At 43.4% G+C, this 24,709-nt stretch overlaps 1 protein-coding gene across 1 annotated transcript in view; it reads right to left on the bottom strand.

Annotated features, from left to right (window-relative positions):
* CACUL1 (CDK2 associated cullin domain 1) overlaps nucleotides 1-7,076 on the bottom strand; it is a 63,047-nt gene extending 55,971 nt beyond the window's left edge. The window contains exon 1 of the mRNA XM_045803244.2: nucleotides 6,374-7,076. Within this exon, the coding sequence (XP_045659200.1) occupies nucleotides 6,374-6,740 (367 nt within the window). The 5' untranslated portion in view covers nucleotides 6,741-7,076. The remainder of the gene's footprint in view (nucleotides 1-6,373) is intronic.
* Between the last annotated feature and the right edge of the window lie 17,633 nt (nucleotides 7,077-24,709).

The raw sequence follows: 24,709 nt of genomic DNA, 5'->3' as shown, positions 1-24,709 counted from the left end.
TTAGAATAAAAAAAGTACAAGCCATACAAGAAAAACTGATGTCAGACTTCATCAAAACTTAAAACTGTTCTTCACAGGACATTGTCACAGAGGTAACATTCGTAATATATATTATCTCACAAAATATGTATCTAAAATTAATGATGAATTCTTGCAATAAGACAAACAACCCAAGAAAAACTTAAAGAGATTCTCACAAACAAAATTAAAGGGCAATAAGCATATGAAAAAGCCAATGCCATGTGTAAAAGGGAAATGCAAAATAAAACCACATCGAGATACTACTATTCTCCCTCTAAAACGGCTAAAATTAAAACAAACAAACAAACCTTACAATACCAAGAATGTGAAATGTACCCGGTATAAATATCAATAAATATGTGGAGCAACTGGAACTTTTACACATTTCTAATGGGAATGTACAATGATACAACCATTCTGAAAAACAGGTTGGTAATTTCTCATAAAGTTAAACATACAGCTAATACAGGACCAAGCAATTCCACTTACAGGTATTTGTATGAAAACTTACGTCTACACAAAAACTACATGATGGTTCATAAACAGCTTTATTCACAATAACCCAAATTGGAGACAACCCAAATGATCACCAACGTATGAACAGATAAACAATTTGTGGTATCCTCCCCAAAACAGAACTTAGTCCTAAAAAGTAGTAACATGCAAGAATATGTAGGAATCTCAAAAACAAGGTGAAGGAAAGAAGCCAAGCATAAAATAATACAGACTGTATGATACCATTTGTAAGAAAACCTAGTAACAGAAAGCAGAGGGGCTAGAGGCAGGAGTACTGAAAGCAAAGAAGCATAAAAAGTATTTTAGTGGTGAAAATGTTTTATTGATTGTTTTAGTGGTTACTATAGGAGAGACAGTCTTCCTTGGGCTTCTTGCACTTCTACATGTCTTGCTGAGTGTGCTAAGATTGCAAGGCCCAGACCAACTGCTCTTGAACTTGAGCCATTCTATAGCTGGTAACCTTGAAAGATGAGGTAATGTCTTCCCCTAAACAAAGAGCAAGCTCGCTTACTGCTTTCTATAAAAGCAGTGGATTCCCCAAGTTCAATATTTTTCAGCGGCAACACAAACCCAATGAGGGCGCATCCATCTTGGCCATACTGTATTGCTTCTGGGAGACTTGGGGAAAGGGAAACCTATGCAAATATGCTGATTTTCACACTATTTTCTGTGCCATGAATAACATACTTCTTTCTCTGATCCAGGAGTCTCTGGCTTCTGCCAGCATCCAGTAGTGACAGTAACAGGCTAGCTTTTAGCTTGCTCAAATCCTAGATAAAAGTTTATGCCTCAAACGGGTACAATTTATTGAACATAAATGGAAGAGAAAGGAGAAAAGGTGAATGAGAAAGAAGGAAATGGACAAAAAGAGAAAGAAGAGAAGGAGAATGAAGAAGAGGAAGAGGGAGGGAAGAAGAGGTTGGAACAACAGATATTCCTTTGGATGTAGAATGAATCAATCCAGACTTAACAAAGAATGTTTGAGTGTTTTCATCACATCCGCCCCCCACACACACACACACTTAAATGCCCTCCAAGAAAACCCTTTCTCAAGGAATTAAATATATTGGTGAAAGATGTACTGATTTCCTTGAAAACTGCCGTGGTGGCTGTCCTTTGTAGTTCTGGGTTAAAGATGGGCAATACTGCCATTAAAAGGGGCTCCCTGATCTCAACAGGATAGTGAGATTCCCAGAGTGACAAAGGATAAGTAGAAGCACTTAATCCTCAGATATAACATAGGCATGGTTATAATAGGCAAGAGGGCCAGATCTGTCATCAGAATGGTTTGGATCTTTGGTGGTGGCTAACCATGGTGTCCTAAGAAAAAACAGATGGGCAGTATACTTGATTAGAAGAAAAAAAGAAAACAAAAACAGAAACACTCTAGGTATATCAAACTGAGGCCTGATGTAAGTGGCCACAATGTAAGAATTATGGCATGTCACCTAATGCACACGCTGAGCTTGTTCAAAGACACAGAGCCCCTGGAAAAAAGGGGACAAAGAGTTCCACCGAGGAAGGACCCTACAAAATTGCATCAAGAGCATACTTGGAAATCTTCCTCCTAGCCTTCCCAAGAGAACAAGCAGCTTTTCATCAAGGAGACAACACATGTGGGAAACAGAATCACTCGGGCTTTTTGGGAGTTACTCAACACTGACTCTAAGCCCATGCTAACCCTTAAGGACCAGAATGTCACTGTGGTAAACCAGTCAGATCAAGAGCTGTGATGTCATACGGAGAAAGTGTTTTGGCTTCGGTCCATCTCAGAGTGGACCCAGTGAATCCAAAGACCCACCCTGTGCTCTTGAACACAGTTAAAGGCTCCCTAAACTATGGAGTAAGGGTTACCAGCATAAGAAGGGCCAAGTGTGTAAAAAAAAAAAAAAAAAAAAGCCGAGTAAAATCCCATAGATGCGCTCCTTCCTAACAAAATAATAAATCCAAAGCAACAGCACAGCTCTGTGGAAACTGGAGAGGACAATACCAACTTCAAAGACTTAAACCATGGTGGGATGGGGATTGTTAGGACCTTTTGTTTCACTAGCCTACTGGGTCAGTGCAGAGAACTTGGATGTTGGAGAATGACTGTGGATTATAGTAAACCAAATGAAGTGGTGACTCCAACTGTAATGGTTCCAGATACAGTCTCTACTGGGACAAATCAATACAATCCCTGGTACCTCATATGCATCCATCAAGCTAACAAATGCTTTTTTTTTTTTTTTTACCTATTTCAAAAACAGACCACCAGAAGCTGTTTTCATCTTACAGTCCAGAAATACACTTTGACTGTCATAGCTCAGGGCTTCATCAACACTCCAGCTATCTTTCATTATTTGGTCCACAGAGACTGTGGGCATCTCGACACCTCACGGGTCCACTACATTGTTAGCTCACCCAGCAAATCCCGTATCCCCACCCACAGTTGGTGCCATCCAGCTTTCTACTTTTTGCCAAACTAACAGGTGGGAAAAGACACTATTACTCTTTTAATTTGCCTGTCTCTGATTACTTAGTAATTCCAAACACCTCTTTCTATGCATGTTAGGATTTACTATTCTGTAACCTACTTATTAATATGCTCTGACTATTTTTCTACAGGGGTTGCTGCCCTCTTTTTATTGATGTGTAGTTCCTTGTCTAGTCTTCGTATTAATCCCTTATCAATTTTGGGCACTACAAATACCTTCTCTATTTCTTTCACGTCTTTTACTGAATGAAAATCTTTAATTTTTATTTAATCCAAGTCATTACTTTTTTACCTTTATAAATTTTTAAAGCTTTAAGAGTCCTTCCTTGTCAAGGAAGGGACAATATCTTCCATTAATTTTATAATTGCTCTCACATTTAGGTCTTTTTATCAATAACCCATCCTGTCTATAGCGTAAGGTTTGTTTTCTTCTCCATATAGTGAACCACTCTTCCTAACATGACTCCTTTCTCCAGTGATTTATGATGCCACCCTTATCTTAAGTTCCTGAACACACATGGGTAAGTCTCTGCTCTCTAATTTGTTCCCCAAGTCTATTTTTGTTCATGCACTTACACTACAGTTTTTATTGCTATAGCCTTGAAACTGTATCTTAATTTCTGATAAGGCAAGCCCCACCAAAACAAACCTTTAAGACTGCTTTAGCTATTCACAAACTTTATCCCATCTGCCATACGAATTTTAGATTTAGGTTACTGAGTTTGTCAGACAAACCAACTGGAATTTTGATAGCAGTTTAATCGAATTTTTAGATTAAAATGGAGAAATCTGACCCTCATAATAAACAAACATATCCCAAGAACATGGAAAGTTTTTCCTTATTTAGATCCTCTTCTAGTTCCTTATTCAAGTTTTAAAGTTTTCTTCTTAAAGTTCTTATGTACTCTTGTGTTAATTCCTAGAGACTTTATAGTTTTGATGTTTTTATTATTTACAATATTTACTTTTGATTACCTTTACTAGTTGGTTATTGCTAGCATGGTAAATGTTACTAATTTTTGCAGTTTGATCTTCAATCCAGTAACCCTGCTAAACTCTTACTAGTTCTAATAGTTTCTCTGGATTCTAATAGTTCTTGTAGTTAAGTGACAATATCTGCAAATAATGAGTTTTTATACTTCCCTTCATATCCTTATATTTCTTATTTTTTCCCTTTGTAGTGTTAGCCAGGACCTTTCTTATCATGTTTAACAACAACAGTGATAAGACAGCATCCTTGTTACTGATCTTAAAATGAATGTACCTAAAATTTCTCCATTATGTATTATTATTTGCTTTAGGTTTTTGGCAATTACCTTGATCTAGTTATCACATATTCCAAGCTTGCTAAGAGTTTTTATCATATACAGTTGTTGGAGCTTATCGAGTATTTTTATGGTATCAAGATAATCACGATTTTTCTCCTTGAGTCTATTAATGAAATAAATTATGTTAATAATAAATAGATGTTGAATCATATCTACATTCTTAAACTCCATGGATCATGATTTCTTTAACACAGACGTGAAGTAGGATCTTCATATCTATGCTAATAACCGAAATAGATCTATATTTTCTTATCTTGTCCTTATCTAGGTTTAAAATCAAGATTTCACTAATCTTATAAATTGAGCTAGGCATCTTATTTCCCTATTTCCCAGAATGACTAGTAAAAAGGAAATATTATATAAAGTTCAACGCAACTCACTGATCTCAGTCCAGTTTTTGAATGGGGAGGTCTTTACCATTGCAGTTTGTTAAATATTAGTTCAAGTTACCCATTTCTTCTAATACCAACATTCAGTTTGTATTTTTCTAAGAATTTATACTTTTTACCTAAGCTCTCATATTTATTAACTTATAGCTCATAAAATTCTTTTTTAAAATTCTCATGCTTGTAGTTATTCCCCATTTTTCACTTAATTATATTTGCATCTTTTTTTCTTGATCAATCTTATCAGAGGTCTATCTTATTAATCTTCAAAGAACAATCTTTTGGTTCGGCAAATCTTTTTGTTCCTAACTTCACTGGTTTCTGCTCTTAACTTGATGGTGTTTTCTGAACTCTTCAAAAGAACCATTTAAGCACTAAAACAAGCTTCTGCCAGCATTTAGATAAGTCACCTGGCCACTCTGTCCAAGGCTTAGTTTCACTATACAGACTTCAATACACAAAATACATATTTTTCTCATATGCATAATACAAAAAAATATCATATCCAATTCTTACCAACCATACCTACACATGAATGTCCTTGACCAAAGCTTTATCTTGAAGGAAAATAGATTATGTGCTTGTTCCCACCAAAAAAAAAAGTGTAAGGCTGTAATTGTGTATCTGAATCAAGGCAGATATTTTCCCTGCACAGCTAATTGGACAATTACTGGTACCACTTGATAAAATTAGTAACTAGAAATGAAATCTCCAGTTGCTTTACCAGATGCTATTCAAAACCTGCAGTTATTAATAGGAGAGTAAAATCTGGCTGCCATGGTCACTTTTCACCACTACCACCACCTCCCAAAAAACCCACTCAAAGCAAAAGCACTTTCTTCCCCTAGCTACAGAAGCATACCTCCTGGTTAGGGACAGTTTGGGATTACAAGAGAGATTTTGGTCTTCCATCTTTCTGCTCGCAATAGAGCATTAAGGCAAGGCACATCACGAACATAAAGTTCAACATTCAACATATTCTTGGTCTGGGACACATGCTAAATGGCTTATTCTTACGTGTGTAGGCTTTGAAAAGTAATTTTATACGTTATTAGCTTCAAAACGGATGTCGCTCCCACCGCATCGGTGTTACCCAAGAAACAACTCATACATTTCTCTAACAGGACGCAGAAAGTGTACACTGAAGAAGGGAAAGAACGAGGTGTGGATATTAGTCAACTTTCTAATTCCTGAGTTGTTTAACGCAGACTAGCTTAAAGCACAAGAACACAATTGCCAGATTTCAAAGTGGCTACAGAAAAAGAAAAAAAAAACAAAACACCTCTCCCTAACGCAACTCAGACGGCCTTATTTTCCCCTCACGTTTGAGGAAGAAACTTTGAAGAGGGAACGGAGAAGAAAAGAGCTTCTTAATGTTGCGAGATAGCCAGCTGTGATAAAGATCGCATTTGCAGGAGAACTTGGGGCTGTGCGCGCACCAGGCCGCTTCTCTAGGCCAGGTAACACAAGAAGCCAGGGCCGCTCCGGCGCTGGCCGCAGACACCAAACGAAGGGGGGAGGGAGGCGGGGAGGGGAGGAGAGACCCAGGCCTGAAACAAAGGAAGCGGGGCTGGCCGAGAAGGGTGGATTCGGCGTCCGGGTGGGGAGGAGAAAAGCCAAGGCTGCTGGGGAGAGGCTGGACTCACAGAACTTGGAGGTGGAGGTGTTGATGTTGATGGTGGAGCTGGGGGTGGGGGCGGGGGCCGCCTTGGCCACAGCGGCGGCCGTGTCGCAGCTCTTCAACATCATGATCACCCCATTGGCCTCCGGCGGTGGCGGCGGCCCCATCGAGAGCCCCTCCTTGGGGCCTTTCCTGTCCACCGACGCCGCGGGCACCGCCAGCAGCTGGCCCCCCGGCGGCTCTCGCGCAGGGGCTGGGATCGACGAGGGGGGCGGCGGCGGTGGCGGGGGCTGCCGGAAGCCGTCCACCGCGGCCTCCCAGTTGTTGTGGTTCTGGTCGTCCATCATCGCCACGTAGCTGCCCCACTCCTCCTCTTCCATGCTTTCCTCCATCCTGCAGGCCCCCAGCACCCGCCCGCCTCACAGGCACCTGCCACCCGTCTCAACCCCGGGCCAGGGGGCACCGCAGCCTCCTCGAGCTCACATTGCCGGGGGCCGGCACGGGCGCGGCGGGGAGGGGAGCGGCGCGCCGGATCTCTCCGTCTCCGCCGGGCCGACTCTTACAGACAGGGCTGACGGCGGTGGGCGCTCCCGGGCTCTAGCCTGGGAGAGGCAGCCGTAAAGCGATAGCGCCCCTCACGACATTTTACAGCAACTTCCAACAGGCAGTTGGAAAGGGCAGCTGGGGGAGCGGCCAGGAGGGCACGTGGTGCAAGGAACGAGCCAGGAGAAAGCAAAGCAAAAAGGGGCAGGAGCTGTGAGTCACCCTCACGCAAAAAGGGCAGAGGTTTGGCCCGCCTCGGCGGGCCCCGCGCTGAGAGGGGAGGGGCCCGGGGGTCCGAAGGAGCAGGCGTCGGTCCCGCCCCCGGTCCGGCCCCACGTGACAAGGGAGTTTGCGCACGCGCGTTCTGTGTCTGGTTACCAGGACGACCAGAATCTGGCCCGCGCCTGAAGATGCGCCCCAAACCCTCTGGCGTTCGCTGCGGTACAGGCCCCTGTTTCAGTGGTGTTTTTCTTACGCCCGTTGGATTTACTGGGTCTTCGCACCGCACAGGGTCTCGCCGCCCAGGCCTTTGGTTGACACGGAGCTAGGGAACCCCAAGAGGCCTGGGTTCGCGCAAATTAATGGGTGGGACTGCCCTGAGTGAGCGTTGATGGGTCTGCTGGTGGGCCTTAGCCCACACTACTGACACTTTCAAAACGAAGAATAAAAACCGAAACATAGTAAGATGGCTTAAAAAAAAAAATACGTTTGAGCTAGTCATGAGTTTTTTTTAAGTTCCTTAGCGTCTCCATACACTGAGGCCAGGAATTTTAAATTTTTAAATGCCAGGCTTCACACAGTGTTCAACAAATCTGATTATAAATTGGAGATTATGTGTGAGAGTCCTGAGGAGCAAAAAGGAGAGTTTATGTAACTATATTATAATTTCTCTGCATTCTCAAATTATAGCAATATTATAGGAGAACAAGCGTTATCATTGTTTATTATGTTTATAGCTCATTCTAGCTACTGGTGATAAAGTTGTCTAGAAAAACCTGTTATTACATTTACTCTAGCAGATAATGAATCTTTTTTTCCACAGATGTGTAATTAGTGTGAACAATCACTTCAGCCACTGAAAAATCATTGTCTTGAAGGTACTTCAATGTCCACATTTATTTGGGTTTCTCTACGTATGTTTTCCCACTATATTCTGGGCTATACTTAATGCAACTGTTTACCACTTAATGATTTAATTTTTGCTCCCACATATTAATGGCACATATTTTTTGAAGCAGTGCAGGTTTTTAATTCCCTGGGCCTGGAACTATACTAATTCTCTGGCCCTGGGACATTTTTGGAATATTTTCTTAAGTGAAAGATAATTGAGTAAAATGCTAAGGGTGGAAAAAATGTAACCTTAGAATTTTGTGCCCCGCAAAAAAAGAGGTTGGAAAAAGGAAAAACAAATTACAATCTTTTACAAACAGCAAGTGATAGTTTATCATCAATAGACTTTCTATATAGGCGGGTGGGTGGGTGTGACTGGAGATAAAGAGGTTTCTACATAATAAAATATTCAATATACAAGGAAGATACAAATCATAAATATATCTCTAATAATGTCACAAAATAAATGAAGCAAAAGTTCACGAAAGTACAAGAAGAAAGAGAAATCTGCCGTCTCGGTAGGTGATTTTCACATCTCTCTGTGATAGATTGCAGTGGTTGAATAGTAGCCCCCAGATATATAAAAAGATATATCTGTGTCCTAATCCCTGGAACCTATGAATCTTACTTTATTTTAGAAACAGGGTCTTTGCAGATGTAATTAAAGCTCTTGAGATGAGATCTTCCTGGATTAGCCAAGTTGGCCATAAAACCAATGACAAGTGTCCTCCTAACAGAAAGGCAGCGGGAGATGTGAGAAAATGAGTCAGGAGGTAATGTGACCCCAGAAGCAGAAACTGGAGTGATGGTGCCACATTCCCACTCAAATGTCAATAGCCACCCAAATCTAGAGGCAAAGAATGGATTCTCCTCTAGACTTTCCAAAGAATTCTACCCTGCCAATGCCTTGATTTCAGACTTCTAGCTTCCAGAACTGTGAGAGAATACATTTCTGTTGTTTACCACACCACTCATGGTAATTTGTCACAGCACCACAGGAAACTAATACATAGATCAAGAGGATAAAAAAATCTTTAAGAAACTAGAAGATCTGAATAACACAATTACCAGGCTTGATTTAATGAATACAAATAGAACACTGCACTCAAAAACCACGGAATAAATATACACAAGAGTATGTGAAAAGCTGACAAAAATTGAAGTAGGTCATAAAGCAAGTCTCTCTACAATGTCTAAGGATTGGTATCATAGCAACCACATTCTCTGACCAGTATGGAGGTAAATTAGAAATCAATAACCAACAGACAGCTAGTAAACCCTCATATTTCTACTCTTCCGATCAACTCACAGGTCAGAAAATCATAATGGAAATTGGAAAACATTTAGAACTTAAGGGATTGGTACTATCTTAGCAACGCAGGTTCCATCCTAGCAAGGCCCTACTCCAGAGGTTTTTACCCCGCATACTCATGAACACTGGACCCTTCATATGTATACCGCCAAAATGACCAATATAAGACATTCATTTTAGTTGTATTTAAACACACCATCAGGGAAAAATCTAATGATGATTGGGCCAAAGCAATCACTAACAGGATGCAACTTGCTGTAAATAAGAAGAGGTACCACCTACCAAAGGGAAACCAAGTGAGTATATTGATAATTGTTTTTATGGACATTATGAGACATAAATTACACATAAAAGCATATTATATTTTAATAATTATTAACTTAAAATCTTAGATGATTTGTTCTAGGATATGGAGAGAGGGAATAACATTACTAGCGACCACTGACCCAATACTGGACAGTTAAAACACGTTAGTAATTACTGCAAGTTCCCATGGTTGCAGGTATTAATCTATTTGTTTCGCTTTTAGGTTGGTTGGTTGGTTTCTATTTTGCACTAGGTTATCAGTTTCATTAAATCATGATATCTATAAAATATATATGTAAGATCTATATCTATATCTATATAGATATATGGATATATATATAAAGGGGCCCCCTGAGGGGAAAAAAGCCATGGTTTTCTTTGCTCCTTTTCCCGCATCTGTTCTTGCTAGGACCTGCACCCCTGCCTTACACATTCCTCAACATATGTTCTTGTAAAGGTCAAGGAGTTAATGATTTCTTTGGAGTCTTCCAGCACAACACATAACATCTAAGGAGTCAGGGTCATAAACTTCTCCAAGACCACTGACTCTAAACACCTTGATGCCAAGACCCCTGGCTCCAGGGCATGAAGTGACTTGTGAAGGACACCTGAGCACTCATTCTTGTTCTACCAGTTCCTGGATGCCTGAGAGCACACATACACCAGACCACTACGCTCAAAACTCCAGACCCCTGAGCAAAGACAAGACTCCTGCTCCCTTTATATTGAGTCTCCTGGACATTCTGTATCTGTTCTGTCTTCAATAAACTCTGCTCTTACTTCCTCTTGGCTTGCATTTGATTTCTGTCCTGTGCAAAGCCAAGAAGCCTCATGGCTGTCGTGTGAGACCTGCTCTGGGTCCTCGGACCTGGCCAGTCTGCATCATAAGTTTGTATACACAAAGAGAAGACTGATTCAAAATAGTAATAGCAGTTATCTAGGGATAATGGCTTTATGGGCAGATTTAATCTTCTTTGTATTTTTCAATGTTTTCTATATTTTCTACAATGAGTGTGTATTATTTTTATAATCAGAAAAAAATCTAAAACTTCAAAAAATAAACACAAAAGAGGCGCCTGGGTGGCTCAGTCAGTTAAGCGTCTGCCTTCAGCTCAGGTCATGATCCCAGGCTGGGATCATGCCCTGCATTGGGCTCCCTGATCAACAGAGAGCCTGCTTCTCCCTCGCCCTCTGCTGCTCCCCCTGCTTGCACATACTCTCTCCTCGTCCCTCTCAAATAAATTAATAAATTCTTTAAATAAACACAACATTAAAGAAGTATAAATTGGGATTCTGTACATTAAAATACTTCTTTTGGCTCCCAGAAACACAAATCTCAAGTAAAAATTGCATAAAAATCAAGGCTCTTCATGGACTACCAGACTGACAAGGTCTAAGCAGGGCAAAGGTAAGATATGGTTCAGCCAGGGCTCCAGCTCCGTTCTCTGCATTGGTCTTTGTCCTGATCCCCTGTTTTATAAGTTTCATCCTCAGGCTGTTGGCAAAATGGCTGTCACAGCCCTGTACCTCTTATGCATGGATAAGATGTCAAGAAGAGGGCCCAGGGCGCCTGGGTGGCTCAGTTAGTTAAGCAACCGGCTCTTGATTTTGGCTCAGGTCCTGATCTCAGGGTTGTGAGAGGAAGCACTCATGGAGTCTGCTTGATATTCTCTCTCTCCTTCTCCCCCTCCCCCTGCTCGTGATCTCTATCTCTCTCTCTCAAAATAAATAAGATCTTTTTAAGGAGGAGGAGGAGGAGGAAGAGGAGGAGGGAGGAGGAGGAGGAGGAGGAGGAGGAGGAGGGGGGAGGAGGAGGGGGAGAGGAGGCCCGTAACTTCTAGTAGCTCTCTATTATGAGCAAGCAAGTTCTTTCCAGAAGCCCTCAGCAAACTTCCTCTCAGTGCCTCACTGGCTCCTTCTGCAACTGATTTCACATGACATTTAGACATATTCCAGAGCCATTTACTGGAAAGAGTATGGATTTATTCCTGGAAAATAAGGTCCACCCCTGAAGCCCAGAGTGGGATCAGCTTCTCCTTAAGTACATTGGCTGAGAAGTGAAGAATGGATACAAGAACAAAACTGGGGTCAAGTGAAGAGGTTTAAATGTGTGCTGGGTATGCAACAGTGCCCATTATAGGCCCAGGTACCTAATCTCCTGGAGCCTATCCACTATATAACCTCATCCCAGCCTCTCCACTCCAACCCCTTCATTAGCACCTCCCTAATTAATATGTTTATGCAAAATTGTGTATGTACTGATTAGATAAATAAATGACTAATTGTCTAAAATAGTTAAAATTTGGAGGGGGTGAGATACAGAGACTTTGTCACTAAGAATTAGTCTGTTTGGCTTTAGATACCTTTGTGTCACTTTTCCCATGGAATAGTCCATTGTGATTGTTCAATACTTTTGAATAAACACATGCATAACTAACTGAAGTCTACCTGAAATCTTATTCATATCAATGGTTCTTTTTTTTTTTTTAGTCAACTCTTAAAACATGATCTGTACAGTGAGATACATTTTTCCCTAAGACAAAGCGAAGTTTATTATTGCCATTTTTACATCTTTTTATCTATTCTACCCTCCTAATTCTTGCCTCGTTAGTAAAGGATGACATTGCTCAGAGGTGAGCAGGAAGAGGAAAGAAGACAAGAAAAATTATGTGAAAAAATCCACAGATTATACATGCCTCTTCTAAATTGTCAGGTAAGAACTGAATCAAAAAAGATGTGGCAGACAACATACAGCATAGAAATGATTTATTTTAATTGGTGTTTTACTATAAATTAATTTCATAAAGGCATTAGCACAGAAAACTTAAAAACACGACTTTGATAGAGATAAACTATATTAGAATAAAGAAGAATGCTTTTTTAATCCCTAGGAGATTATAATGGACCGATACAGCACTTGACAAAGAAATGACTCGTGATGCATAATGCAATTGGAAGTCTAAAGGCAAAGCTATTGGAATGATCTCGATTAGAAGGCAAGAAGATTAGAGACATAGAAATAAGCCTTAATGGTTGCACACTGAGATTACTGCTTACAGTGAAGATGTGTAGCCACTCGGGGGAGTATTCTCTATTCGGCATTTCTTTCCACGTTGGATTTTGTTCCTTCCTTTTGCATCTTAGCATCCGAATCCTAAATTCCATCCTAGCAGGGAAACAGATAATGATGCAGATTCTCTCTGTAAACATCGTGAATTTAGAAGCTGAAGAAAATGACTCCAGACTGAAGGAGGCCGTAGAGTTAAAGTTCTTCCTATCCACACCTTGTTGCAGGCCTATCCCTTCCACTCAGTCATTTACAAATCTTTCTGTGTCCAGGCACGTGCTGGAGCTAGGAGAGTAAACAGGCAAAAAGAGTTTCTGCCTCCCGTGGAGTTTCCATTCCACTGAGATGTCAAGTATTAAACAATTAACCACATAAGGCAAAGTATGACAAAGCATTGTGAAGGAAAATACTAGATGCTAGGAGATGGCATAACAGAAAATTATTTTACTTTGTGCGATCAAGGAGAATTTTTCTGAAAAAGCATATTTCTGCTAAGATGAAAGGAGGCAGAAGTTCATCAATCAGCAATTTAGGGACAGAACACTCCAGGCAGGAGAATCAACATGGGAAAAGGCGTTTTGCCATCATCTAGGAAGCTAAAGAAAGTAATGAGCCTCGAGTGGAGTGAGGGAGAGGTAAGGGGATATGACATATGGCGGAAAGGTTAAAGGAAGAGATAGCCAGGTTATACAAGCCCTTGTCAGCCCTGTTGAGGATTTGGTAGTTCTGTTTGAATGGAAAAGGGGTAAGGATGTGCTGTGATGTGCTTTATAAGAATGTCCAACTGCCCTGAGGAGGCAATGGAAAGAGTAAACAGAGAGACCAAGTAGAGAGTTAATGCAAATACTTAAGGCAAGTCATGACAGTGGCTTGGACTAGGGGGATGTCAGTGGGCATGGAAAGAGATGGTGGACTGCAGACTGATTTTGGAGTTAGGCTGGACAGGACTCGATGCATTAAATACTGCAGGTGAGAGAAGGAAAGGTGTCAAGGATAACTCAGCTACTCTGATACAGACCTGGGTAGATGACCAGCCTCATCCATAGCTGGGGTTTTATCAAATGCGTGCAAAGGAAGGAGAGTTGGGTGAGTGATAAAAATGATGAATCGGAGACTTCAAGTTGAATGAGAAAATAAAGACCAGCTGGGGCAGATGGCTAGAGAGAAGGTAGAGTTGTTTATGAAAAGAAGTCTCCGTGAGGTCGAAGAGCTATTGCAAGGATGTCTTTCCTTAATTAAGAAACCAGCGGGTTGGTCATAGGTCATTCTACCAAAAGGTAGAATGTTTGAATTAATACAACTTAGTATTGCTTCTCTACACCCCACGTCCTCAAAACAAGTGACCGTTCCTGGATACCTGGAGGCTTTTGGGTGGTACCCACCACCTACATACAAAACAGAGATCTATCAGAATGCAGGGAGGATTTGAGCCAAAGAAGCACTTAACTGAAAGAGAAGATAAATTAACTTCTGGAATCCTTTCCACTTGGCATTAATGCAATGGATTCTTGCATAAAAAAGTAACATTTCCCAGTTGCGCCAATTGTCCATTTTCATGTTCTAATTCACGGTCTTAGAGTTACTCGCTGTGTTAAAGCAATTTGATTTAATTTAGACAAGACAGATGAGATGCACTTGAAGAGTTACGTAAAACAACAGAAGATCCTCAGATATGAGTGAAGTATAGTCTTCAGGAGAAAATGTATTTGCAGAAAGTGTATTTGCACTACCCATCGCTATCTGTGATAAGCTGTTGCTTACCAAAGAAAACCAGAGTTAAGTTTGTCTATTTCACTTTTTAAAGCATTAGTGGTTTTAATTTTTAAAGAAAACAAGAAGTTTGCATGACTATGAAGGAAAGTCATACAAAATTTCCCCCAACTAATACCTATAGAGACTATTTTGGACTGTTACAGAACAAAATGTAATCTGGAGAAAAATTTTAACAAATTAAAAACATGGTGCTATTGTCAGCATTGAAGAATTCGAAAGGAAAATACTTTAAAATACTGTATGGACCTTGATATTTTTTTCAAGAGACAATGAAACTCATGATATTGGTGATCAGTGATTTATATAATGAGATTAAAAGATTTTATCCTATTTTCTGTAACAATAATTGATCATATATGACTTAACCCCATCACAAAGTTATATATTAAACTCATGATACATCATGATCATATGAATGTGATATAGTGATAACTCATGGTTCCTTTCCAACCCAAGTGTTGCCTTAAGAATTTATTTGACAATTCCAGCTGCTTCAACCTCAGCCAAACAGTTTCTCCACTTTGAACTCAATGAAAACACCCTAAGAACCACAATGTCCCCAGAAGGTTGTCTAATTAGTCATTACTCTCAATAGAACACAAATTATATGAAAGCCTTGATTATAACAACATAATTAGCAATTTACTTAAATGAAGGCAAGAAAATTAACTTTTATGGAATAAATATAATTTATGAATTATGTATGACTTCATTTTGTCACTTATCCAAATAATAAGCTCCTGGAAAGAGTGCCCAGACATCTACAAAAGCAGCTCAATTCCATCATCTTTGATATTTTACCATAACTTTACATGTACCTTTTTTCGTATCAAGGAAAGGGAATAGGCTATGTGTTATGTAACAGCTGGTTAACTGGATGTGTAACATTTAAATATTGGGACACACAGATGAGCTTCCATTTGTACTCTTGCTGCAAATATTAGAATAGGGCCTGGTCGGGGGGCTGGGGGGGTGTAAGAGTTCAGAAGACTGGAAGGGCCACCCACATGCATGTTTAAGTTTCCCTCATGGGAATGATGGCAGAAGTTGACATGGAGATAAAGGTCATCCAAAAACCAAAGTGAGGGGTGCTAATAACCCGGAGATGGTCGCCATGTGGGAGTGGTGTGTACCTCAGTGGAGCTCACAAGGGGGAGGGAAGGGACAAGGAGGACGCCAACACCACCTCCCCATTGGAGAGATACAGGGTATGAGAAATGTGTCTCTTTGAGAGGTCGCAGAGAAGCTGCGCTCAGAGAATAGGGACGTGGGGTTAAACCAAAGACTTGGAGGGGAAAATTTGAAGAAAAAATACATCAAAGAATGTGCTGATCACGCAGCAGTGAAAGGGATTGTGAAGGAAGAGTGGGGTGAAGGAGTGTGTCAGGGGAGAAGGTTACAGAGAACTTTGGAGATGAAAATGCAGAAGTTTATTAAAAGTCATGGTTGGCGCGTTGAGTGATGAAACAGCTTTGAAAGATCCAGTGCATCCAATCCCAGTGGCGCCTTAGGGGAAGGGAACACCTGGCCCAACGCAGTTCAGCTGTGGCCTGGAAGTGAGGCCCTTCCTGTGGTTGAAATTCAGGACTGGCCCTCCACCATCAGCCAGCACTGGCAGGTGCCGTGGGCATGTCTGTGGTTGGCAGCAATGAGCTCGAAACACCTGGTTCTTCATGGCCAGTCAATCTGGGCAATGCTCACTGGCATTCCAGGTGGTTGGACCAAGATGCTTCGCGATCATGGGGCCAGCATCCTCAGTGGAATAGCTGTGGCAGAGGCCAGGTCCTTTTAGAGGCCAGGCTGATCTTCTGGTAGGAGTTAGTATCTATCTTGTCATATTTAAGAAGGGGCAGATACAAATGGGTCTCAACTCCATTTTTTTCACACATAATCAGCACTTTCATACATTATACCCCACATCGCCTTTCATACTCTAAACCCAAACATTCCAGCTCTGGCACAGTGCTGTATCCTGCAGCCAACAGGTCAGTTTTGGCAGCTCCCTTCCATTATCTGGTCAACAGTATATGTTTATGAAAATTGCATGTTTTTGCCTTATTGTTCTGTAAAAAATGGGAAAATGGAAAACTGGATGAACTGATACCAGTGATTTTTAAAAAGCTATAAAGTTAATCCCGTTTAGCCACAGATGGAAACCATTAGGAGTGCTGCAGAGACTCTAATCTCTGTTGGCCATTCACTGGACTGCAGCCAGTTACTCATGTGTTTAATTGCAAAATAAAAGAACAAAATTCATTTCAGAAACCAACAAAACACCGTTAAGGACCATCAAAAAAGGACACTTACGATCGAGGATTTTGTATGTTTAGCTTTCTGAGAATGGAACAACCTTTTACAACTATGGGGACCCATTGTTCGACTTTGCTGCATTCGGATGCCCCAACATTTTGAGGAACATGATTTTTTTTAAAACTGGAGGTTGCCTGAGCAGTCATCAGAGATTCAAAACGGAAACCTCTCTCCTGGAGCACACCGTCTCCAAGGTGACAGTTTAAGCATCGCTCTGAAGGCTTGACAGGAGAGAATGGGAAGGCCATCGAGCTGTTTGTATAATTTTAAGGCAGCAAAGACAACTAATAGCTACTGCATACCTACGATATGCCAAGGCCCATACCAGAGGCTCTTTCCAGCCAGCATGGGCTGCCTTTTCTCTGTGCTCAGAGCTACCCTTAACACCAATGCTAAAAAGGATTATGGGGTCATGATGGCCGGAGCATACGCCAGCTTTTCCACATGGCCCAGAATACCATGAATAATAATAATAATAATAATAATAATAGTAATGCTACTAAGAGTAGTGATAAAAACAGCAAACACTCATTGCCTATTACCTACATGCTAGACTCGGTGCTAAGGCATTTTCTACAGGTTATCTCATTTAATCCTCACAAGAACCCTATGAAGCATTTTTACAGATGAAGAAACTGAGGCTAAGAGAGCTTAAAGAAACTCCCAAGGTCAGAAGTGAGAGGAGCTGGAGTGTGAGCACGAGGACTTTGACCCCAGGACCTAGCCACACATCCCCCACACTCCATTGTCCACAAGTGGGCCATGCATGGCAGCAGGGGGAAGTAGCAGCCTCCGGTGACCCACCAGCAAGAGGATGGTCACTTCTGGAGGCAGCCTGGTATGGCAGAAAAGTAGAGGCTGGGTCAGATAATACCTCAGAGCACTGCCGGGAGCATTACCTGAGGTGCTGAGGGTCAAACCCATTCTCTTTGATACCCTCTTTCCAAGGCAATGCTCCCCATATTCCCCAGAGACAACTGGGGCAGCTTGGCCACTCCCATAGTTATATGCACTTCTCTCTCATCTTCTAGTTGGCTTGCATTATCTTCTAAAATGTCCTCTTTTCCATCCTTGTTCTTGCTTAACCATACCTCGTACTGCCAACACTGCCTACAAACAGTGCCAAAGCTTAGCCCTCAGGAATAGAGAGACAGCAGATACCTGATGGAGAGTCAAGAACCCGAGCTGAGTTCAGCCAGGTCTGCCTAGGGTGTGGGCACACAGGCTTCTGGCAAGGACCATTGGCAGCCCAGCCAAAAGCCACTTCCTGTCCCCATGGCCTCTACTACTTTGCTGGGAGGCATCAGGCAACCCTGGGCTCCCGGAAAGACTCCACGCCTGAGCCAGCCAGGCTGACTCCCTGGGAACAGTGGTCGACTTAGGGCTGGACCCGTGCTGCAGACCTGGCCAAGGAGCCATGAGAAGGCTGCTGGAGGCTCAAGGGACCCAAGGAAGGAATGTCCCCTTCTGGGGGCAGGGGAAAGCTTGGGGCTGCAGCAACCATCACATAGCCACTTAGCGACAAGCCTGAGAACAGAAGCCAGTATGCTGAGGTTGGCAGAGCAGGGAGATGAAATGAGCCCGAGTCCTCAAGGATGTTTTGAAAGCAAATGAACCAACCTTGGACCTGCGTGCCTCCATATGTCTTATTGTGTGAGACTGTATGTCCCCTGAGGTTCGAGCTTTTCTAGTTGGACCCTTTATTATAGGCGGCTGAAAGTGCCCTGCTACAACAGCCCAGGAGCACCTGGCGGTCCTTATCACCAATGGATAAGTACCAGGTACCAAATCTGCACCACACTGGGGTGTCCTGGGAAACTTAGTCCAGTTACTACCACCCCAGACCTGTTGGCAAAATGAGAGTCAGTGGGAAGTTATATAACGAACTTTCCGTGAGGCCAGCAAAAGTGTCAAAGCACTTTACAATCAAACCTAATTGAAAACAACAGCTCTTTAATCTAAATTTACAACATAATCAGCCTTCTGGTTACCTAATTATAATTAAATTAGATTGGCAGTGTATTTCATATATGCTAATTAAAAGCACCAAAAGAAAAAGCTGCATTTGGAAACTGCTGTGTCTGCTCACTCCCTGTGAGAGCCAAGCGTGAGAGCGAGCTTCCCGGGTTGTACATTTGGAGACCTGGGTTCGAGTTCTGCCTCTGCTCAAACTGGTGGCTGTGTGACTTTAGGCAAGTCACTCAGCCCCTCTGAATCTTCTCGTCGTGGGATTCCAATCAAACACAGGGTGTCATCATGGATTCATTCTGCCTATTCTCGAACATCATGTAACTAAAATCATACACAATGTACTTTTTTGTGTATCTTGGAAGAAGCGTACTACAATTTTTATGTGTTTCATTGCCAAAGAAATGACGAGCCCAAACTAGCAAATATTTTGACTGTTCAAGCATTAAACAACCCTTGGGGCCCTGAGATTGCACAGGCAGGAAGTCAGCTTGTGCAAATGCACGGCCGCAAAGTAGGGCAAACTCTCCAACATTCACCTTAGATGCGGCCCGGGAGATAATGATCAAGGCAAACTCTCCCAGGGGATGGAGTCACGGCCACAAAGAACAATGGACGAGGGAGCTCCTCCCAGAAATCAGAATAGAGTCTAACCAGGGAAATTCTCCACCCTCAACCCCCACCTGGTCCCACCTGCCTTGGTGCCAGCCCAGCCGAGCCCACAATCGCCAGGGGCCAGTGGCCGTTCTGTCTGCTAGTCTTCCCCTTCCTGAATATGTTTGTATTGTAGTCCTGCTGTTTGTGCTCCACCCCCGGGTATTGGCTGTGAAGGTGGTGTCCTTTTAGTTTATATGACACCAAAGCAAAGGAAGCCACATCTAAACTCAAGAGAGGACTGGACAGCCTCAGCTTTAAGCTGGATATGGGGACCTGGGAGGTCTCTGAATTATCCCCCTTGGGTAGGAGATGTGTTCTGGGGGAGAGATGAAGAAAGATGCTTAGCTGGTCACCAGGGGCACCTGACACCCTTTGGGAGTGTGGAGCTGTCCCTGGACATTTCCCAGCCCCTTCACAGTTGTTTTATTGAAGTGAAATTCACGTTAACATAAAATTAACGTGTTGAAATGTACCATTCAGCGGCACTTCATACACTCACCAGTGTTGTACAGTCACCTCCTAGATCAAGTTCCAAACATTTCATCATCCCAAAAGAAAACTCCATACCTATTAAGCAATTACTCCCCATTCCTCCCTCCCCTCAACCTCTTGAAAGCACCAATTTGCTTTCTGTCTCTATAGATTGACCTATTCTGGATATTTCTTATAACAAAAGGAACCGTTCAGTATCGGACCTTTTGTGTTTGGCTTCTTTCACCTAAGTTTTCCGGGTTCACCCATGTTGTAGCATATAAAATACTTCATTCTTTTTTGTAACTGAATAATATTCTGCTGTATGGATCTCCATACAGTTTGCTGATCCATTCATCTGTTGATGGACGTGTGGGCTGTTTGCACCTTTGGGCTATCGTGAAGAGTGCTACTGTGAGCACTCATGTACAAGCATTTGTTGGAACATGTTTTCCAGTCTTTGGGGTACATACCAGGAGTGGAATTGCCAGGTCACTTGGTAATTCTGTGTTTGACCTTTTGAGGAGCTGTCAGACTGTTTTCCACAGCATCATCCCCTTGCACTTTGGGAAGATGGTGTGACCGACGACTCAATCTCACCAATGGCAAGTGAGTGGAAGGGATCGTCGTCACATCTGGGCAGGGGTGCTTCCCACAGGCTCGGCGCAGTCCTGGCTGAGCACAGGAGGGAGGGAGGAGCCACAACATGGAGAGATCTGGGTCCCTGGATGAAGCAACACACTCACTGACCAGGAACATACACACACACCCCATGGTGTAAACAAAGCAGTAAACTTCTAGTGAGTTAAGCTACTAAGCTTTCAGGGTCTGTGTGTCACAGCAGCTGGCATTATCTTCAATACATGGCTCAAATCCCATCTCTTCATTTCCAGCTTGCTAGTAGAGGCCACCCTGCCTGATCCCACCCCCGCATCTCAACTGGCCTGGACCAGATTCATCATCTCTATGCTAGACAAGGGTATGCTGATTGCGGGAATCAGAAACCACTCGAACTAGCAGAAGCATCTATCATGAGGCTACTACGTCTCATGGACCCTGGCGACAAAGCACATCCAAGCATTGTGCAAACAATCAGAGGCACGTCAAGGGAGGAGAGGAGAGGGACGCAGGTTCCTGAGTGCCCGTCACAAAGACTCAGGGAAACAACTTTTTCTTTTTTTCTTTTTTTTTTTTTAAAGATTTTATTTATTTATTTGACAGAGATAGAGACAGCCAGCGGGAGAGGAAACACAAGCAGGGGGAGTGGGAGAGGAAGAAGCAGGCTCATAGCAGAGGAGCCTGATGTGGGGCTCGATCCCAGAACGCCGGGATCACGCCCTGAGCCGAAGGCAGACGCTTAACCGCTGTGCCACCCAGGCGCCCCAAGGGAAACAACTTTTTCTATTTTAGTTACGTACTGAGTTACTATTTTTGGATATGTTGAACATGAAACCACTAGTTTTACACTGTTTGATATTTGTTTCCAGGCAAACTCTGGCCCCTAGGCTCCATTTATCTCCCTCTGTGCTGGTATGAGGGTCCAAACTGCCATAGGAAACCAAGGCCAGGACTACCTCCGCTCCCCATCCAGGGCCTGTGTGGTGTCCGGTCTCTGTTTCTCTCTGGGCGACTGTCCCTGCTCTCGGGCACTGCTTTCTGCTTGCTCCTCGTCTCCTAGGCTTAGCTTCCCACCGGGGACAGTCCAGCCCTTATTCCTCCCTTTCCAGACCTCGCTGGCTACTTTGTCACCTCCAAAGTCTTAAGCTGTGCATGGTCCACTCCTATCTATGACTTGGAAGTCCTGCCTTGGGTGTCTGCTTCCTGTGTTAGTGAGTGTTTATCTCATCTCTGCAGAGGGAAGATACGGCCGCGGTTTCATGCTGGGGTCAGAACCTGATACCCCCACATGTCATCTTGTGATCTCAATCAAGCAAGTGACTTAACATCAATGAACCTTGGTTTTCTCATCTACAAAATGGGTAGAAGAACTGTACCTACCTCAGTGTTTTTGCAAACATTATGTATAGATAGATAGATAGATAGATAGATAGACAGACAGACAGACACATAAAAGATAATGCAAGCAACGTGCTTAGCAGGGCTCCTGATACACAGTGACAGCTCTTAATTCTTACAGTTCCAGCTCCCTCCTCAACCCAGCAGGTGCACGTGAGCAGCAAATATGATCACTGAGTTCATCTGGTTCTCAGACCTTCAGATGATCAGAATAAGATGACGAGCTTTCAGGAAGGTTCTGGCCCACCTCCAATGCAACCAGATCAAAATCCCAGGATTGGGCTTGGGAATCTGAGATTCTAATAATCACTAGCTTTGACACCCTTGGGGAGACCCCCACCAGGCTGGTGAGGCCTCCTCCTGTAGGAAATGTAGAGAAAACTCTGATCTCAGCCCCCAATAGTCACAGGAGTTCTTCCCTTGCTTGTTCAAGCCCTTGCTCAAGATCCCCTCCCCGGAGAGAGAGCTACCTCCCTCCATCTCCTTCCACGGTCCTCCATAGCCTGTTTCATGCCCCACCCCAGGAGTGGGGGTTTATCTCCCATCATCTGTCTCCCCCAACCCCTGGTGAGTGCAGGGACCTATGCACCCGGCAGTGACTAGCATTTAGTAAATAGATGGTAAGTACATAAGTCAAAAGAATGAACCAGCCTCTGCTGAGTATCCCTTCCCCGTCCCTTAACAAGATCTCGGGCATATTTCAGAACTTTCAGATCCCTTTCCTCATTAACACAGCCCAGTCTGGTTTAGAATGCTATTTTCTTGTCTGATTCCAAGGTCACCCCTTCCCCATCAAAAGTGGGCTTGGGGTCTGGGGACCTGAGTGAGGACAGGCATTCTATTTTCTCCTCCTCCTCCCTACACCTAGGAGTGAAGGGGAGCTTGGTGTGCCTTTGAGAAAATCCTTCCCTTCTCCAGCTTGTCTGGGATTGGGGGCTGGGACCGGCAATTCAGGGGAGAGGACAGAGGTCTCCTGCAGGCGCTGGCACACTGCAGTCCTCTCTGGGTCGGGAGGGGCTGCCTCCCTGGCGAATCCTCACTGGGGGCAGCTTGTAGATGCCAGTGCCTGTGGGTGCAGGCTTGAGTTCTCCCGGATCCAAGGGGTCTTCTGCTTGCCAGTTCTCTGAGTGAGCCATCCGGTTCCACTCCACCACACACCTAAGCCACCCCTCCTGGCATTTATACCCACAGTCTCTTACTGCTGGGGTCCTTTGGCCCTGGGGGCAGCCACCTCCCACCATGTCCCCTGGACTCCTGAGAAAGTCATACACGTGGGTGTTCAGAACACACACTGGTAGACAGGTGCCTGCCCTTACCCTGCCACCTCTCGCCAGCCCTCTTCCCCCTTGCTCAATGAGGCTCATCTGGAGATCTGCATGTCCAGGGCCCGAGCACTCTCTGATCAGGAAGGAGTGCCAGGCTCCCCCTCCTGCGGGCACCCTAGTCCCTACAAGGGATTCTTTTGAAACCTTTCCCCTTCATTGGGCTCGGTAGCACAATGAGGGGAGCAACACAGTGGAGCAGCCCTTCCTCCCCATTTACCCCCCCCCCACACCTTGGGGAGGAAAGGAAATTGCCCCTCATAGCCCTCCTTCACACAGCCCCATACAGACTGACTCCCTGTCCTCATCAGTCTTGGGCCCAAAGCCATAAAGCAAGTCCTACTTTATAGCCTGTCCAATGACAGAGCACTTCATGATCTTATCAAAGCTTCCAATACTGGAGGTTCTGCCAAATGCAATGAGCCCATGGACCTTGTGAAAGCCGGGCTCCTCACATAGCAGTAGAAATAAAATTCTCCAGTGGCCAAGGAATATAAAGTGAATTGTTGCACATGACTTCCAGGAGGTGGCCTTTAATGAAAAGGGCAGGATCTTCCCTTCCTCCTGATGGTTAGACGGTGGATGTGATGGTCGGGGCTGCAGCAACTATCTTGGGCTATAAAGTATACTCTACATGATAATGGTGCCAGAACAACAGAGTAGAAAGCTGGGTTCCTGACAATCATAGAACCACCTTTCCAACTCTGGACTACTTGCCTAAGGTTCATTTACATGAAAGAGAAACATACCTTATTTGTTCAACCAAACTTCTCAAATTTTTTGCTTCTCATAGCCAAACCTTATGCTGATAGTCTGGCTCTAAGCTTGGGGCCTACTCTTTTTTGGAAAAATTCTTTGAGGTAACCAGGATTGAAAGATAAATGGAAAGGAAATGACTTTTGCATTCTGACTCAGTATTATTTAAATGTGTTTGGGCACTAAACTCTCTCTCCTACCACAGGTGGTACCTGCCTCACATTTTAGAGAAACCTCACAGGCTTCAAAGTCAGTCGAACCCAGGTTAGAATTTGGTTTCTAAGATTCACTAGTTGTGTAATCTTAAGCAAGTTACCCAACATTTCTGAACTTTAGTTTCCTGTTTTGTTAAATAAGAATAATGTCTGTCTTGAAGAGCTGACCTAACACATTTTTCTTGTGCATCTACGAGCTACATGCCATTACGCTGGAGATGCCATGGCGAAAAAGACAAGGTCTCCACCTTCACAGGGCTTCATATCCAATGAGGAAGAGCAGATTAAAAAAGCAAATGAATTAGCCAACAAAATATTCATAGTAAACAGTTCACCGTGACAGAGAAGAACAGGTGCTGGGGCACAGGGACCTGGGAAATCATCCCCTGTCAGGGCTAAAAGAATAACCTCATGTTAAGGCTCTGAGCATCCTCTCCCGTTACTATTACAGCCCTTGCCCAGAAGCTGCCAGCTCGACTCCCTTCAGAGGCGGGACTGCCATTCACAAAGCCGAAGTGCCTCCATCACCCCAGGC

Source organism: Ursus americanus, chromosome 6 (genome assembly GCF_024610735.1).
Source record: "Ursus americanus isolate L20-20 chromosome 6, mUrsAme1.1.p, whole genome shotgun sequence".
NCBI lineage: Eukaryota > Metazoa > Chordata > Mammalia > Carnivora > Ursidae > Ursus > Ursus americanus.
This window is presented reverse-complemented; position numbering and strand designations above follow the sequence as displayed.